Source organism: Ahaetulla prasina, chromosome 1, assembly GCF_028640845.1.
Source record: "Ahaetulla prasina isolate Xishuangbanna chromosome 1, ASM2864084v1, whole genome shotgun sequence".
Lineage (NCBI taxonomy): Eukaryota > Metazoa > Chordata > Lepidosauria > Squamata > Colubridae > Ahaetulla > Ahaetulla prasina.
The window spans coordinates 257497371-257514565 of record NC_080539.1 but is presented as its reverse complement, the minus strand read 5'-3'; the positions used below and the strand labels follow the sequence as shown (position 1 = coordinate 257514565).

The window sequence follows — 17195 nt, the reverse complement described above, 5'->3', positions numbered from 1 at the left end:
TGGCTGACCAGCCTTACTAAATCAGTTTTTATTAATGTTCTTATATCTCTACCCTGTTGTGTGCTTATCCAAGAAAAAGTAGAAATAAAATATCATATAGTTTGCAGCAGTATTTTTCCTCATAGTCCCCAACATAGAACATCTTTCCAAAGGAGATCTTTTGCAAGGAAGGATGGGGAAATGAATTAAAGTCTATCATTTTTCCCAGATTTGTTTCTTTTGTTGCTTTTTTCTACTTCCACAGTTCGCAAGGCCAGCAATTTGACATTTACCCTCTACTTGCCACTAAGAGGTGCTTCTAACCTCTTAAACCATGAAGAAGTGAATGGCCTAGAGCCAAAAGGATAAATCTCCCATTTTCTCAAATAAACTTGATCTAAATAATTAATTTTTGAACTGCTTCTTTTCTGAACAACTTATTGTTCCAAATAAAATAAGATCCCTGTAGATTAAAGAAAAAATATTGCTGCATTTCCCCCTACTTAGAATAGCAAAATGGGTGCTGGAGGTTGCAAATAAGTTGTAGTTTGTGGTTCTCTGAGAAAGGGATAGGTTGGAGTCCCATCTGAAGGAGGTCTGTATGGCACACAAAGCATGTTGCTTGATTATCTTTTCCAGAATCTTCCCAGACTGACATCAACACCTGGGAAGATTCTGGAAAAATATAATGAATCTGCAAACACCTAGAGGCAAACAAAGTCATAGTCAGATGCCAACATGGGTTTGTCAAAAACAAATCATGCCAGACAAGTCTTATTACATTCTTTGACATTATGACAAAATTAGTGTACCAGAGAAATGCTATGGATATGATTTACTTGGAGTTTAATAAAACATTTGATAAAGTAGACAAAAAACTACTACTTGATAAGGTTAGACAGCATCACCACCAGATGTATTTGTAACTGGCTGGCCAATCACATTGAACTCTTAGTCCTTAATGCAACTGCATCTAAATGGAGGGAGGTATATAGTGGGGTCCCCCAAGGCTCTATCTTGGGCGCAGTGATCTTCAATATCTTCATCAATGATTTAGATGAGGGATTAGAAGGGGAACTCATCAAATTTGCACACAACACTAAGCTGGCAGGAATAGTCAACACCCCAAGCTCAAGATCCAGATGGATCTTGATAGACTTGTACACTGAACCCTATCCAGTGGTGGGATTCAAATAATATAACATTCGGTTCTCTTCACTTGCACCCTTTGTCATGGCATCAGGTGAATTGTTTTCTAGTGGACAATAAATTAGGTTTATTACATTTTTTTTTACTGCTTCTCTGAAATTACAATATTTTATGTGAACATGTTTGCTTCTGGTTTTTACTCTCTCACCTGTTGCCATTTGTATACAGGTTATGTTATTTTCAAATACTGGTATAGCTCTCTTCACTTCTATATCCAAATCCCTTAAAAAATTGTATGTCATGTTATCTCTGAGTACAACTCTCACCACACTATGAATTCTGCTTCGGCTTTGGAAATGGCAATTGAAGTCTGTTTCTAGATTTCCAACCAACTAGTGTATTTGCAAACATTGCAAGAAATCCTGACATTTATTTTCTATTCTGTACATTATTAGGCCAATCACTGTCTACAAAACATTTTAATTCAAATTCATTTGATGATTGCAAATGCAATTCTAAATCTATATTTCTCTTTAAATAATGTAGTATTCTTTTAATTCTTATCCAGTGTTGTTGTTTTGTAAGTTTTGGGCAATTAACCTTGGTTTATATTTTACTTCATCATTCATCAAAATTTTCTTTTTGTCCACCCAACAGCTTTTTATCCCTCTGGTAACTTCATTTCAGTGAAAACCTTATGCATAGACAGTATCTCTTCATTGATAGCCTCTTTCCATTTTTTTGCTTTGTTTTGCCAGAGGTAAATTTAATACTTCCTGGTAATTTTTGGGCTCATAAAAATGCTACATACTTTTACCGCATCAACTGTGAATTTTTTTGGAGGAAAACCTTTGTTTGCTCTTTCAGACCTCCTTGGAATAAAACGTTCCTGTTTCACTGGAATCTCACTCTCCAAACATTCCTCTGAGCTATACTCTCGGATTTCTATTGAATGTGACTGTGAATGTTCATTTATTGAAGATTAACAGGCATAAAAAAATCAGTATTGGCATGTACCTTTTCCCAGTTCTCATGTTCAGAAAAATTTGCATCAAATTATATTTTTGTGACCATCTGTAAATCTATATGTCTTTGATCCCGATTGATAACCTATAAATTTCAATTTCCTTACCTTTGGCTGCCCTTTCCCCCTAATTGTTTTGGGAATGTGCACCTGTGCACTGCTGTCAAAGATTCTTAAATGAGCACCATTAAATGTGCACCAAGACAAATTCCTTGTGTGTCCAATCACACTTGGCCAATAAAATTCTATTCTATTCTATTCTATTCTATTCTAAAGATGGTTGACTTTTATATAATATGTAATATGGAGTTTTATCAATTGCTGAACTCTATAGTCTATTGATCAAATAATTGGCAGTTAAAATTGCCTCACCCCAATATAGCTTACTTGTTCCTGCATTTGCTAGTAATGGATCTTTCATAATTTGTAATACTTTGCAAATAGCACAATCCAAATAGTTGTCACAATTTTTTACACTTAAACCTACAGCCAGGTCAGGCATTTCCTGTAAAACTTTAAACCTTTCATGACCCAGCCTTCTGTGTAATAAATGTGTATACCCATTATGTGTTGGTTCATTTGAAAAGATTGTTTGCACACTGTCACAAGTTTTCTTGTGGTTCAAAATATATAAATTGTTCAGTTTCAAACCTTGTTCACACACTCTTTATTCTTTATACACTTATCTGTGCCCTTTTGAAAAATAACATCATATCCTTCGTTGTCTAAACATGACACACTCAGCAAATTGTGATCTAAATCTGTTACACACAAAACCTTATCAAATGTCTCACCAATACGTGATGCATATATTGTCCCTTTTCAAAATAATGATTACCATTTGCCAGGCTTAGATATCCCTCATCAGCTGGTCCCAGACTGGAAAAAAGATTTGGGTTATTTACAATATGCTCACTTGCCTTGCTGTTCAACAACCAAATGTGACTAGGATGTTGAGACTCTAGAAAAAGTGCAGAGAAGAGCAACAAAGATGATTAGGGGACTGGAGGCTAAAACATATGAAGAACGGTTGCAGGAACTCAGTAAGTCTAGTTTAATGAAAAGAAGGCCTAGGGGAGACATGATAGCAGTGTTCCAATATCTCAGGGGTTGCCACAAAGAAGAGGGAGTCAAACTATTCTCCAAAGCACCTGAGGGTAGAACAAGAAGCAATGGGTGGAAATTAATCAAGGAGAGAAGCAACCTAGAACTAAGGAGAAATTTCCTGACAGTTAGAACAATTAATCAGTGGAACAATGCCTGCAGAAGTTGTAAATGCTCCAACACTGGAAATTTTTAAGAAAATGTTGGATAGCCATTTGTCTGAAATGGTGTAGGGTTTCCTGCCTGGGCAGGGGGTTGGACTAGAAGACCTCCAAGGTCCTTTCCAACTCTGATATTATTATTATTATTACTTTGCTGGTTGCTATTACCACATAAAGAATTAGCTCTGCTGGTTGAAATAGACATTCATAACACAAAGCTTCAAGAAGGCAGATGGTTGTATGTTCTCTCATTTGTATCTCTTTTCTTTAATTTACAACTATATTGACATAAATGTCTCTACCATTTTGAAAATGCACTGATATCAGGAATAAAATTAGAGGTGATAATGTACTTGAAAAAGTGAGTAGTTGGAGCATTCCCATGCCTAGAAGGATTTAGAGTTTTGGAAGCAGCCTTATGAAAAACAGACAAAAGGTAGGGGGCCAAAGGTTAGGCGGGGCTTCGAGAACATTCGGTGTGTAAGACGCACTGCAATTTTCACCCACTTTTAGGGGGGAAGTGCACCTTATATTCTGAAAAGTATGGTAATCCTTCATTATTTAGTTGTTCACTGTCTTCTTGCTTTATTTGCTGATTTGTCTGTTCTATCTTTTCCTCCATTTTTTCTGTTGTGTCCTCCCTTTCCTGGACATTTTGATCTTTATTCATTATCCCTTGTAGAATATTTTTTATTTTCCCATCTGTGTCATGCATTAGGTTCTTCATCTCCTTGTGGTTTTTTGTCACATTGTCATTATTGCTTTGGAACATCAATGCCGTTTCTTTTAAAATCCCACTCATTTCCCCCTGGTGGAGTATCTCATCTTATTTTAGTAAGTCCCACTCTTGCTCCATAGTCCAAAAACCATATATTCAGGCCTAACATTGCTCCTCAGAGAGTAGTTTCATTTAGGTAGTCCAGAAAGCTTTCCAAATATCTCCTTACATTTACTCTATAGGTTTAATCATATATCTTAACATTCAAGAGTTACTTTACTTGAGTATCTTCCTTGTTCTCACAGTTAAACCTCCAGTAGTCATAAAGTAGATAAATATAGAACAGTAGGTATCACCACAGTCCTCCAGATAAATGTTGTTTATTTCTCTTATCATAAATTTCCCCAGACCTGTAAGAGTATGGTATATTTTCCATTCATCAGTAGGTGGTGCTCTCAGTTTAATTTTCAGCATTGTCTCAAATCTGGCTAGTTTTTAAATCCAATTGTAATTCAATTTATAAAAACAAAGCCAATTATTTAAATAGATAGTTCCAGCATTTTAAAATGTCTTTCCAAAACAGCTCCTATCCTATTTCAAAGTCCAATTTTCTATGTTTTAAAAGTTTTTTACTTTTCTCCCCTTAGTTTCTTTCTTTCAGGGCTGGGATTTTTTTCTCTAAGTGGTTATTCACCACTTTAACAGATCATTCTAAGAGTCTCTTTTCCTGGATTTTTTTTCTTTTATGGTTAGATTCTAGGTAAAAAGGAATCATCACACCGAATTCCAATCACTGTTCATCTACATTGCTCCTGCACTTTCTTTGTTGCCTTGGCTATCCCAGCTTCTTGGCAGCCATAATGGCTGCCTCTTCTCCTCATTGTGGATGAGAGGGAAGAAAGCCTGGGTCAAGCGGAACAGTTGTGACTCAACACAACCTGCAGGGTGCCCCTCTTTTCTTCTCCACCCCTACAGGATGGATTTAACTTCTTTTGGAGCCCTCCAAAAGGGAGAACTCGCTGCGGGAGCGCAGAGAACTGCTCCGTGCATCTAATCTCACTGCAATGTCAGCCAGAAGTCCACATTGTTGCTTCTGACAGACAACCATGTAGTTCCATTCCTTTTTTTTTTTTTTTTTAAATCCTCCTCCTTTTTTCTTCTCACAGTCAGCCTTGAACCACTTTCTCCTTTCTTTCTAGCCTTTGGGCCTGAGAGCTCAGGAGGCAGCCACACTACCAAGCTACACACTACCAAAAACAAAAACTTTTTTTTCTGATACAATGCTAGACATTCCTCTGTTCTTGTGTTTAAGGAAAAGAAATAATCATTAAGGGTTTCTTTGGTGTTTGCTCCCATAGAAAAAATGCAGGTCTAGAAAGCAATTTATGTAGGAGCCTCTTCATCAGGCTGCTTCATATATAACAACATTGCATTGCACCATGCTGAGGGACAGGGTGAATCAGGAACAAAGCCAGTAGAAAAACACATCTCCACAAGTCCAACCATTACAGGGGAAGATGGTTCTGCCTTATTCTCATTTCAGGTAAACTACAGTAACACAGCTTCAGTCCTCAAAATAAATCAAGGTCATAGACTTGGCCTCCCAGAGAGTCAGTTGGGAAGCATCAACTACAGTGCACTTTTCATTATTTCCAAAAAGAAAAGCTAGACAACTTAACTGGCATTTCCATCATGGTAGACAGTTGTCTTCTTGATGTTCATCTTATTTGTTTGTGTGTGTATATTTAGTATGCCTTTGCAGCTTTCCATAAGGATGAGGATCTGGTAAAGGAGTGTTTGAATTCTCTCCTAACTGGAGAGCTTGCCCCAGATCAACCATGCTGTGAGCCCACAAAAATGTGAGTATTGGATGATCTTAGCTGTTGGATTCCTTTTGCAGAACCTTTATTTTAGATAGTTAGGCATACATGTATCTGTGTCTGTGTCTGTGTCTGTAGCTGTAGCTGTAGCTGTAGCCATCCCCATCACACTAACCCCTTTCAGGGAAAATATACAAAATGCAGAGGCATAAAGAATATTAAACCAAAGGAATTAAAGATATAAGGTAAAAAAAAAAGGAAAAAGTCAATTGAATCTAGGTTACATCTGTACCAAGGATGCCAAACTCAATTTCATTGCAGGCCGGATCAACATTGTGGCTGTCCTCGGGGTGGGTGGGTGAGGGGGGTGGCATGGCCTGGGTGGTCACGGCTGACTGGGCGTGGCCTATGGGTATGGCCAGGTCACGTTGCTCACGTGAGCTGGGTGTTGTTGGGGAGGGAATCCAGTGGTCTCTGGTGGGTGGGGTGGTGGGCAGGATGCTCATTCCACAGAATGAGATGAGGTAGGTGTGCTGCCACTGTAAGGCAACACACAAGGTGGAGCAGCTGGTGCAGGAAACTGTCGGCCATCGTGCACTTGCCACCCTTTGTGCGGGGGCGCACACAATGTTTTCTGGCAGCACCAGCAGCTTGCAGGCCCCTCAGTTGGCACACTCTGTGATTCTGGAGCCCGCTTTACTGTGTTGGCCATCCAGGTAGCATGTGCAGCAGCAGGCAGAGGCATGGGGGGAGGCATATGATGCGGACTGCTGGACATGCTTACTTTGTCCCACTGTCTGTTTTTGATTGCAGCTTGTTGTGTCTGCGCCCCCTGAGCCGGCCCTCCTGCCAGAAAGTGACTTGGAAAGTGAGGGGGAAGGGCCATCAGGACTTACCTCGGGAGCACCAGCTTGCCTGGCTCAGCTCCAGAGCCAGAGGCAGGTCAGGTGGAAGAGATAACGAGGCCTCTGTCCCCTGACTCTTTCCCCCCCACAGGACACACCTCCAGACCCAGCTGATGGTAATCAGGCCTGGCTGGACCCTAGATTTCATAGGCAGGAGAGGTGGGAACAACAGAAGTAGGGGTGGGGCAGGCCTAGGAAGTGCTGAGTCATGGTGCCATACCCCACAGGATATAAAGGCAGCGAGAGCTACTGTGTCTCTTTATAGCAGACAAATTAACTGCTGAACTAAGAGCTGAAGTACTGTTTGACTCATCAGAGATAACAGAGCCATTTGGCAGATGTTCGCTCTTTTGCTGCCAGGGCTGATAGTGCTGGCTAATTAAGCCATCGCTCGGACGGAGGCGAGGGAGGACAGAACACAGCTGGAGAGCAGGTCGCTGCTGGTTATCATCTCCTCGGCCCCCTCATGGGACTTGCCCTTGGCCTGTGTATGGAGTGTGTTTCCCTCATACACTCGATGTACCTCAGCCCCAACACAGGCTGCGGCTACCACTGCTTGGCAGACCCACCCAGCCCAAAGAGGCAAAGCAGCCAGCTAGAAAGGCCAAGTGGAGGTGGTATAATACACCCAGGCCCAGCAGACAAAAGACGGCCACCACAAGTGGGGAAAGCTGATCCCTATTGGTGCCATGGCTGCCCAGGCCCAGAAGAGTTGTGGGGAGACATGCGATCCTGGCTGCCGGACACCTCCCTTTGTGTGTGTGTGTGCACATGCACACACACACACACACACACACATGCGTGAGTCTGGGAGAAATAAGTGGAGAGCCCCAGAGGCAACAATGGGGGAGGGATCAAAATGGGAAACCTCTGTCTGGAGCCTCTGGCAAGTTAAAAAAAAAAACCTGTGAAGCAGCGGCTTCCATTTTTGTCCACCCTCCCCTGCATTGCCTCCACGCCTGATGCGGAGAGTGCAGTTCTGCTTCTCTCCACCCACCCCCAAAGCCAGAAGCTGCATGTCACCACCACTCACCTACCATGTCCCCACAACAGCCTCAGCGATTGGCCATCATACCTGGCTGGCAGAAGCCCCATGGACTAAAGGTCCCATCCCATCTCCTTGGCATCTTCTTCCTTCCTCTGTGCTCAGGAAGGGGTGAGAACAGGGGGAGAGATTGGCAGCAGGGCTTTCCCATGCTGGGGCAGGATGGTCCCAGTGAAAGACCGGCGAGCAGAGCACTGATCTTCAACCTGATGGTGGACATCTGGGCCAGACCATGGCCAGCCTTAGATCTGCAGTGCCACCTCTGTCCCACTCCCTGGGTGTGTGCATAGAAGGTGGTGAATGCATGAGGGTTGGCATCCTGGGTGAAAGGGAAGTGCTCAGCATGCAGTCCCTGGGGGAGGGGGAGCAAGGCAGTGCTGTGGATCTAAGACTGGTGTAGTCTGCCCTGGATGGCTGCCATCAGGTTGCAGATCAACACCCAGTCGGCCTGGGCCAGGCTCAGGTGCCATGGGCCGGTCCTTCACGGTTTCCAGGACAGCCCCACGCACCAGATCTAACCACCTCATAAGCTGGATCTGGCCCATGGGCCTTGAGTTTGACACCCCTGATCTATACTATTTATTTTATCTCTTCATATTTTCTATAGAAATTGAAGATGAGTGGCTACCGCAAATGTGATAGACAGACAAACAGACAAGAGATACTCTTACAAACTATAATTGCTTCATCTATGTCTATTTATCATTTCATTCATTGTCTATTGCACTTTTAAACTTTTTCTCTCTCTCATTTTAAGGGTATCCAGTCACAACTTTCTCAGTCTTCCCCTTGATCCATTCACCTCTTACTAATTTGTTTTAGTAAGAATGATCCTCATTCATTCTTTTTCAATGATCAAATTTCCTCAATATATTTATTTCATACAGTCACTCACTTTTGTATTTAATAACCTTCACTTAGGATCTTTTAACCCTATCTCTTTCTTTTACTACTTTTCAATACCTCATTCCTATTACAGATTTTTTACTATTACTGCTATATTATTAACATATGTATGTCTGGCTTGGTTCTTTGTTTTAAAATCTGGAAGTCCTGTTCAGTGTAAAGAGAGAAGGGCGGTGGGAAGCATTTTCTAGATGAGACATTGACTTAGTCAATGATCTAGATAATATTTTCTGGTCATCAAGTAGTACCATTGAAATAAATCTTTGGGTATTGACTTCATTCCTTTTGTTGCTTTGTTGAAAAGAGAATTCCTAGTAATTTTTGAAAGCTCTCTGGTTACCATTCTGAGGAGAAAATATTAGGTCCCACGTGTGAGAATCTGAAAACCTCTGGGCTGTGGAATCAAGATGATAGACCATTATTTAGTTATGTATTGCATTTACATCATGCACTTTCTTTGAACCTCCAGATGACATAAATGGGGGTCTCCTTAATTTATCTCAGCAAGTCTGTGTTATAGGTTGGTCTGAGAGAGAGCAACTGGCCCTAAGTCACCCAATAAGTTGAATGGTCAAGTGGTTCATCCTGGGGCAAATCCAACCTTAGGTTTAATACATAAAACTCAAGATGGGCTTTCGGTCTAGCCTACCAAAAGAGTTCTAATGTTCTGAAGCACGTTTTAAAAAACCCTTTCATTACTTCTTGTAGGAAATGCTGGTAAAGGATTTTCATGAACTGCGTGCAACAGTGGAGAAGATGGGGCTCTTGAAGTCAAGATTCAGCTTTTTTGCTTTCATGTTTCCGCATGCTTTCATACTAGACATTGCATCTTGGTTTACTATTTGATATTTTGGAAAATCCTGGATGCCTTTCCTCCTTGGAGTAGCAATGTACATTGTTGGACAGGTAACCTCTTTGTGTTGCAGAGCCTAGCAGTGTTGTGGAACAGTCTTCAACATATTTAGAACAATTTAATTGCTTTCATTAGTAATTTAACATCTTTTATGCTTATCTTGGTTTCCAATTTTTTGAGCTGTTGAATTTGAATATAATAATTCAACTACACGCACATTAAGAACAGTGCTATTCCTATTGCTTCAGGACCTGAGCAAATTATACTGCAGAATATGCATGATATTGCTTCATCTTTTTTGTCTGGTGAAATTAAAATGTTTGGAATGAAGGCACGTTTTCCAAGAAAATTGTATTTGCTAACTGCATACAGCATATACAGCAGGGGTGAAGTGCTCCTGATTCAGACCAGATGGCGTGATCCGGTAGCGATCGCGGCCAGTGATTCAGTGATCCGGTAGCGATGGCGGAGCAAAGCTCTGCCTGCCCACCCGGGTGTCGTTACTTCCTGGTTTTAACATGCAAAAGGTTTTGTGCAAGGTCAGCGTGTGCATTTCTGAACTGGTAAGGAAGGTAAGTAGATTTTACCCCTGATATACAGTATTATGTTTGTATGTACAGAAAAAAACATGGAGAAATTACATATATGTGTGTCACATTTGTCAGTCTTTGAAAAGCTCAAGTGGAATAGAGTAGCTCACTTCGTGGTGCTTGGCATTCTTAAGGTCTGAATCCATCCAAGAGAAGGGAAAATTTAAGTGATGATTTGGATTCTGCCAATCCATTGTTATTTTCTGTCTCCTGGGTTTTGAAAAATAGGATAAGGATAATGCATTTATTTAGCACACGTTATGCACTGAAGTGCTGAAAAAATAAGACCATATTTTTGCAACATCTCTGTAAAGCAGAGTTTCCCAACTTTTCCGGCTTTGTAAACTGACAGGGGCGAGGAGATGGTTTGTGCAAGCAGCTGGCAAGTGCACATATGCAGCTCCAGTTGAGCAAGCAGCATGCACATGCGCCTTCCAGTCTCACAAATGGAGCATGTGCGCACATGTGCGCATACTGCTCGTGCAAGTGAGGATACATGTGCGTGCACATGTGCTTTCCAGCCATTTCCACAGTCCAGTTGCAGACCCCTCACAGCCCACTAGTGGGACACAGTCCACAGATTGGGAATCCCTGCTGTAAAGAATCATAGTATTAATAGTGCTTCCTTACAGAAAAGGGAGATGGCATTAAGAGAAATATAGCCAGTCTTCATTTTATAGCTATGAAGCATTTTTAAAAATACTGCACTATACTTACTTTGCTTTTTCAAAGTAGTGGAGTGTTTTCCGGTCTATTTTTGTTTCACACAAATGCATTTAGTATGAAAGCTGAAATTTTCAATAATCAGTCTTGGAATGAACCCTTTTCTAATGGTTAATAAGAAGAAGAAAGGAAGCTAGTTTACACAGAAATGATGGAGGTCAGTGTGCTGTCACTGTACGCAATTCAATTCCTGCTAGATGGAAAGAAGTGTAAACTAATAGAACTGCAGCTAGGTAAGGACCTGCCTCAGCTATCGTCTCAGGAAAGCATGATTCATGAAACGAATTTGCATTTCAAACGCAACTTTTAATGAGAGAAAGTGATTGCAGAAAAGTCAGGCGGAATCTGAAATGGCGCATGAAACATTAGATTAACTTTCCCCTTCAAGCCCCACCCCAAATGCCCCATGTCCTCCGGCAGTCAATAAAATGCCACAAAGTTGTTTTGAAAACTCTGAGGCTACATGGTGAGAAAATGCTTCGCCAGAACCGGTAGTTAGAAAATGCTAAAAGAACAAAAAAAGATTCCGGCGATCAGTTGTGCGGCAATCAGCTGTGCGGCGCGATTTATACTAGAAAGCAGGAATCTTGCTGTCAGCTTGCCTCTGATCAGTGTTTAAGAAAATAAAGACCCAACTCCATCAGTTTGAAGAGATTGGTAATTTTTACTAAAAAATGTCAGATTGCAGAGAAAGCTAAGCCAGAACTGAAAGTAATTACAACTGTACAAAGGTATTTCCTCTCTTGAACCCTCCTGCCACCAGGGATCAAACAGTCATAGTCCAATGTCCTCTTCTTCCTTGGCCATGTGTTGTTTCACTTCCGATGTTCTCCCTCTGTCAATCTTCTGGATGGAATGCAAAGCATGCAACTCCCGTCACATTCACCCGCCAAATCAGTTCAAACGTCTGGTTGAAAGACTATCTCCTTCTTCACCTGCAATGATCAGCCAAACGCTGGCAACAGTACAAACCTCACCCCCTTTCCCATAAATCAAGTAAGACATTCAGTAAAGAAAACCTTTAACAAAGTAATAAAACAGTAAAACATTCCAATAGATAAATATACACTTCAAATAAAGCGGAGGCTGATACTTGCTTTCTAGTGAATATAAACCACACAGCACAGCTGTTTCCCCTCCCCCACTGTTTTACTTACCTTTGCAGACCCAGAAAAAGCTTCTTAGTGCCTGCAGTGTATGCAGCAAAGCGAACGAAGCGCACAAAGCAAACCGGTAGCAGACTTCAGAGCATTTCACCCCTGGCTATAAGGCTGATCGGGGAAATTAAGGAATTTTAGATTTCTTTAATGTTTAACGAATCAGTCCTCTGTTACAATCTGGCTAGCAATCTACCTGAAGGATTATTTCCTAAACAAACTGACAAGCACACAAATGCATGCTACAAAATGCCTAGATGCTGCATGTTGTGGGGGTGGGGACTAGAAAACTCTTTGAGATTTTTTGTCAAGTTAGAGGAAGGAGCTGTTTGTAACTCATACGCCATTAAAAGCTCTGGAGACAATGCATGTAGTGATATTCAAGCTAGAAGAATATCTCTATTCTGTTCAGTGGCTGGGATTCTTGGTGTAGCTGTTGGCCAGTTGAAACTGAGCAACAATTGGCTCAGGGTGATCTGTGTGAAACCCAATCTTACAAATATATAATTAACACTGAGCTAAAAGTGTTTTGATCAATTGATAGTGAGAACACAGTGGAGAAATCAGGCTGGCTTTAAAGTATATTGCAAATTGTTTGCAAATGAGAAGTGATTATGGAAAAGGAGCTGTGAAGGCAAATATAGACAAATCTTAAGCACTTTCTCCCTTCTTTAGAAATGAAACTGAATTTAAGCACTTTTATCCATCTTTCTTACCCAATAGGTAATCCAAATGTGGGCAGTTCATCAACTTGTGTAACTTAAGTACTACTTACTTAACTGAGAACTCTGAAGAATGTGAGTTTTAGAATACCTGAAACTTCTAACTAGATATGAGGGCTTAAAGTGTAGATTGTACAAGATTGTTACAAAATACCATAGCTTTAACTCCCTGCTTTTACCTATAAAAATTATGTTTCTGTATAGTCTGTTAGTACAATGATGGGGCAATAGTAATTGTATTTTATGTTTTGGGCTGAGAAAAGCAAAGTAGTTTTACTAGTGAGTGAACCATTTAAAGAATTTGTTTGAATCACTATTGTTATTGTTTGTATGTCTACACAGGTGCATAGAAGCTGCATGGTTATCTGGGTCTCACAGATGAACCACATTCCAATGAATATTGACTATGATCAGAATTTGGATTGGTTCTCTGCCCAGGTGAGATAGTTTCTATTTAAAGGGGAAATGTATTTTCTTTGGATAATCTTATTCATTTTATTGGGTCTTTAGTTCTGAAACACAGGGCCACATGCTGCTGTTTTCTTAAATATTTCATGCATTTATCTACACGGAAACACGATCTTATAAAGAGCAGGTAATGCAAATGGAATGTCTATGCTGGCAGCTAGAACTCACTCCCATATTGCAGTTTCTGGGAAAATCACAATTGCACAGTGATGCCGTTTCTCAACTCATGGAGTAAAGTTACAGGGACCAACAATAAACTCATTGTCCACAGTAGATGATGAGATGGTAAACAACGTAATACATTGCCTGTTAATCTCCCTTGCTTCTTCAGTGAAGCAGGAACAGCACCAATGCTGTTCAACCTCCATCCAAAAGGACATTATATAATTCCAGGTTCCCACATGTAGATTCCAATTCACATAATTTTTCTTTTTGTGGTCATGAACCAGATTTTCAATGGCATAAAAATTAATTTTGTAAGATGCATTGATTCACAGAATGAGAACATAGATCCATAAGGCTAACATATTGATTCCAGATAGGAATAGCCAAGCATTGATGGTGATGGAGGAAACACTGTCATTTTCTCTTTATATTATATTATATAATTATCATCAATTGTGTTGTAAATGTTGTACCTTGATGAACGTATCTTTTCTTTTATGTACACTGAGAGCATATGCACCAAGACAAATTCCTTGTGTGTCCAATCACACTTGGCCAATAAAATTCTATTCTATTCTATATTGTAGAGAAGAACATATTGGAGGAAACCTAATTTTCCTGGTGGTAGTTACAGCAATCTCTCCAGAAAGTGTATATGTGAAAAAACCAACTACCCAACGATCCATTTTTTTTAAAGCATGTTTTTTCATGCTTTCTTGATATCCTTTTCCTTTAGGGCTCTGCACCGGATATTATGGGACTGGAGATTGTGTTGGATACAATCTATGGATGTAGTTTTACGATTTCAAGCTGTGGTTTAGACAATATAATTAAGGGAAGAGTTTAAATGATTATATGATTATATGATTATATGAACAGGCCTCTGCCAAGAATTAGGCAATTTAAGGGTGTTACCTGAAATCTGATCACAGTGATGTAAGTTAGCGAGAAACAGCATATAGTTGTTGTGACAATAATAACAGATGATTTCTGCATAGATAACCTGACCTAACACAGAGAATAAAAGATGATGAGAGACAAGACAATTTTTTCTCTCTCTTTTTTAAAACAGTAAATCATAAATACAAATGCACTATGGCTAGTTGTATACTATGGCTAGTTGTATATCATCTTATATGTCCTCCAAATGTAAGCTAGTGCCATCTTTTATTATATGATTACGGTACATCCTTATGTTACCCATCTACAGTATATATTTCACTTATATTATATATTTTCTTTATGGGGCTTACTGCCAGTTTTTAAGGTAGCTCTAAATATTGGTTTATTCATAGACAGTTTTCCTGTTCTAGATTCTCTTTTGTTTTATTTTTGTAGTAGCATAATATAATTCTTAGAGATGGTTAACTGATAATGCATGTTTATATTATTATTTTTATTAAAATTGGGGGGATACATAAATTCATATGATTTGGTTATATCCAGTTTTGATTTCTTTTTGGAATAAAATTAAAGCCCATAAAAGTAGATTTATAAATAAATGTTTTATATTAAATGTTATCTTAAACATATTCCAAAATCAGGCAAGCTGTTTTTTTTAAGGAATTACATGAATTATGAATTATATAAAATGTAACTATGAAACTATGATTGAGGAATTATTAGGAGAAAATATATTGGACCAAGTAAATGGTATTGAAAGACTGGAAAAACTCTGAATATTAAGGACTAGATTCAAGAAAACAATTTTTTAAAAGCTATTTTTTCTAACCAATTAAACCTTTTAAAATTGTTTTCTATTTTATTTAATTAAAACACAACAATAGAGTATAATAATAGGGTACCTTCTTTTGAAAATAGGAGAAAAATAAGTGCTCTAAATCTGTTTGCTAATGGCTGAATGGAGATTTGGATGCTGCTCTTCTTGATCCTAAACTAATGTTCTAATTTTCACAGAAGTAATTACATAATATTTCTATGTCTACTTCTAAAGAAATAGTTCAATAAGGATGACTCAGGGAATCCAACTTTAGATTTACAGGTTGGTTGATTCACTCCAAAGAGAACTACATTTCTCCTGAAAAGAAGCTAGCTTGTTAAGCAGAATAAGACACTGAATCTGAAATGTCACCAATATCCTAGTCCCATGATGGCGAACCTATGGCATGCGTGCCAGAGGTGGCACGCAGAGCCCACCTTCTAGGCACATGTGGCATCACTAGCTGCTGTTCCAGGTTCCATCGCACACATGCATGCCGGACAGCTGCTCTCTTCCGGGTTCCGGCACACATATGCGTGCCAGCCAGCTGGTCTTCGCATGCGCACCAGCCAGCTGCTCTCTTCCTGGTTCTGGTGCTCTGGCACGCATTCATGCTCCAGTTTTGGCACTTGGTGCTGAAAAGGTTAGCCAACACTGTCCTAGTCTGTGCAAATTTCTCCCCACACATATATATCATTGGATTTCATCACATGCACATAGCACCAGTTCAGTAGTTGGCCTGGATTGCCTGGCCTGGATTCAGGAATATTTCTAATGTCCTTCTGGGCAGTGAACATATTATAAATATAAAATGAATGATGGTCTACAATACTGTAAATCGATAGAATTATTTGTACTGTTGATAGAAACTAGGAAGAAACATGAAGGAAGTCATTGGAACTCTAAATGTTTTTATTTCCCTCTTAGCTCTCAGCAACATGTAACGTTGATGAATCTCTATTTAATGACTGATACACTGGGCACTTGAATTTCCAGATTGAACATCAGTAAGTACAAGCTATATGGAAAGGTTGTACAGTATATAATGCAGCTTTTGTACAGTTTTTGTCACCACTAAGCACCACCTGCATATTATGGTCCAAGTTTTAATCCAAATGATGGCTATTGCCAAGAGTTTTGACTAGTTCTAAAGAACGAAAGCAGATCTTGTCCCAGTTATACATACTGTGACTATTCCAGACTGGACTTTGGGATCTATCCTGTAAAAATGCCTAGAAACAGCATTTCAGACAAAATGCAGCATTGAAACTGATGTCTAGAGCTTGGGCTTTTCTTATCTTACTTCTAGTTATATAGCAGATCAAATGGTTGATAACTATAATTCATTTCTGGTCCAAGTCAAATGCTGGCTTATATCTTTAAAATTCTTAATTAAGAGTACAAAACCTGTGAGCATCTCCACAATATTGCTGAACTACAGCTCCTAGTACCCTAATACAAAGGGACTCATTAGGAAGGATCGTGGTTCAGCAATAATCAGAAGGACCTCAGCTTGTTCTTCCCTACCCAAAACTGTTTGGGAACCAGACAGGTGAAAAATTATCCCCTTCTGTATCAACCTGCCTGTACGCAGTGCTGAGTAGGAAACTCTCTGACATTGAGATGGGAAGGGTCAGCAGAATCGAAATTACAGAAGTACCTTCTACTGTATCTTCTTGATATTTTCTCTCTCTTTCCACAGTCTTTTTCCAACCATGCCTCATCATAATTATTACAAAGTGGCTCCCCTGGTGAAATCCCTTTGTGCCAAACATAACATTAAGTATGTGTGCAAGCCCATGCTCACTGCGTTTGCAGATAGATTGCGGTAAGTATGAGCCAACAGGAAAAAGACCATTTGCAGGCATGTCATCAAGTGAGGATCAGTAGGGCACGAGAATATCTCAAGTGGACAGTAGCCTGAAAGAACTCATTGCTGTGAAAATGTGCTTTTGATTAATGTGTTCCCCTGTTCTTTTTTCCTCT

General features: G+C 39.8%; 1 protein-coding gene across 1 annotated transcript in view; it reads left to right on the top strand.

Annotated features, from left to right (window-relative positions):
• The first annotated feature begins 10107 nt into the window (after positions 1-10107).
• The window catches only part of LOC131185771 (uncharacterized), a 42775-nt gene continuing 35687 nt past the window's right edge, over positions 10108-17195 (top strand). The window contains exons 1-2 of the mRNA XM_058158659.1: positions 10108-10236; positions 13199-13294. Of these exons, the coding sequence (XP_058014642.1) occupies positions 10183-10236; positions 13199-13294 (150 nt within the window). The 5' untranslated portion in view covers positions 10108-10182. The remainder of the gene's footprint in view (positions 10237-13198; positions 13295-17195) is intronic.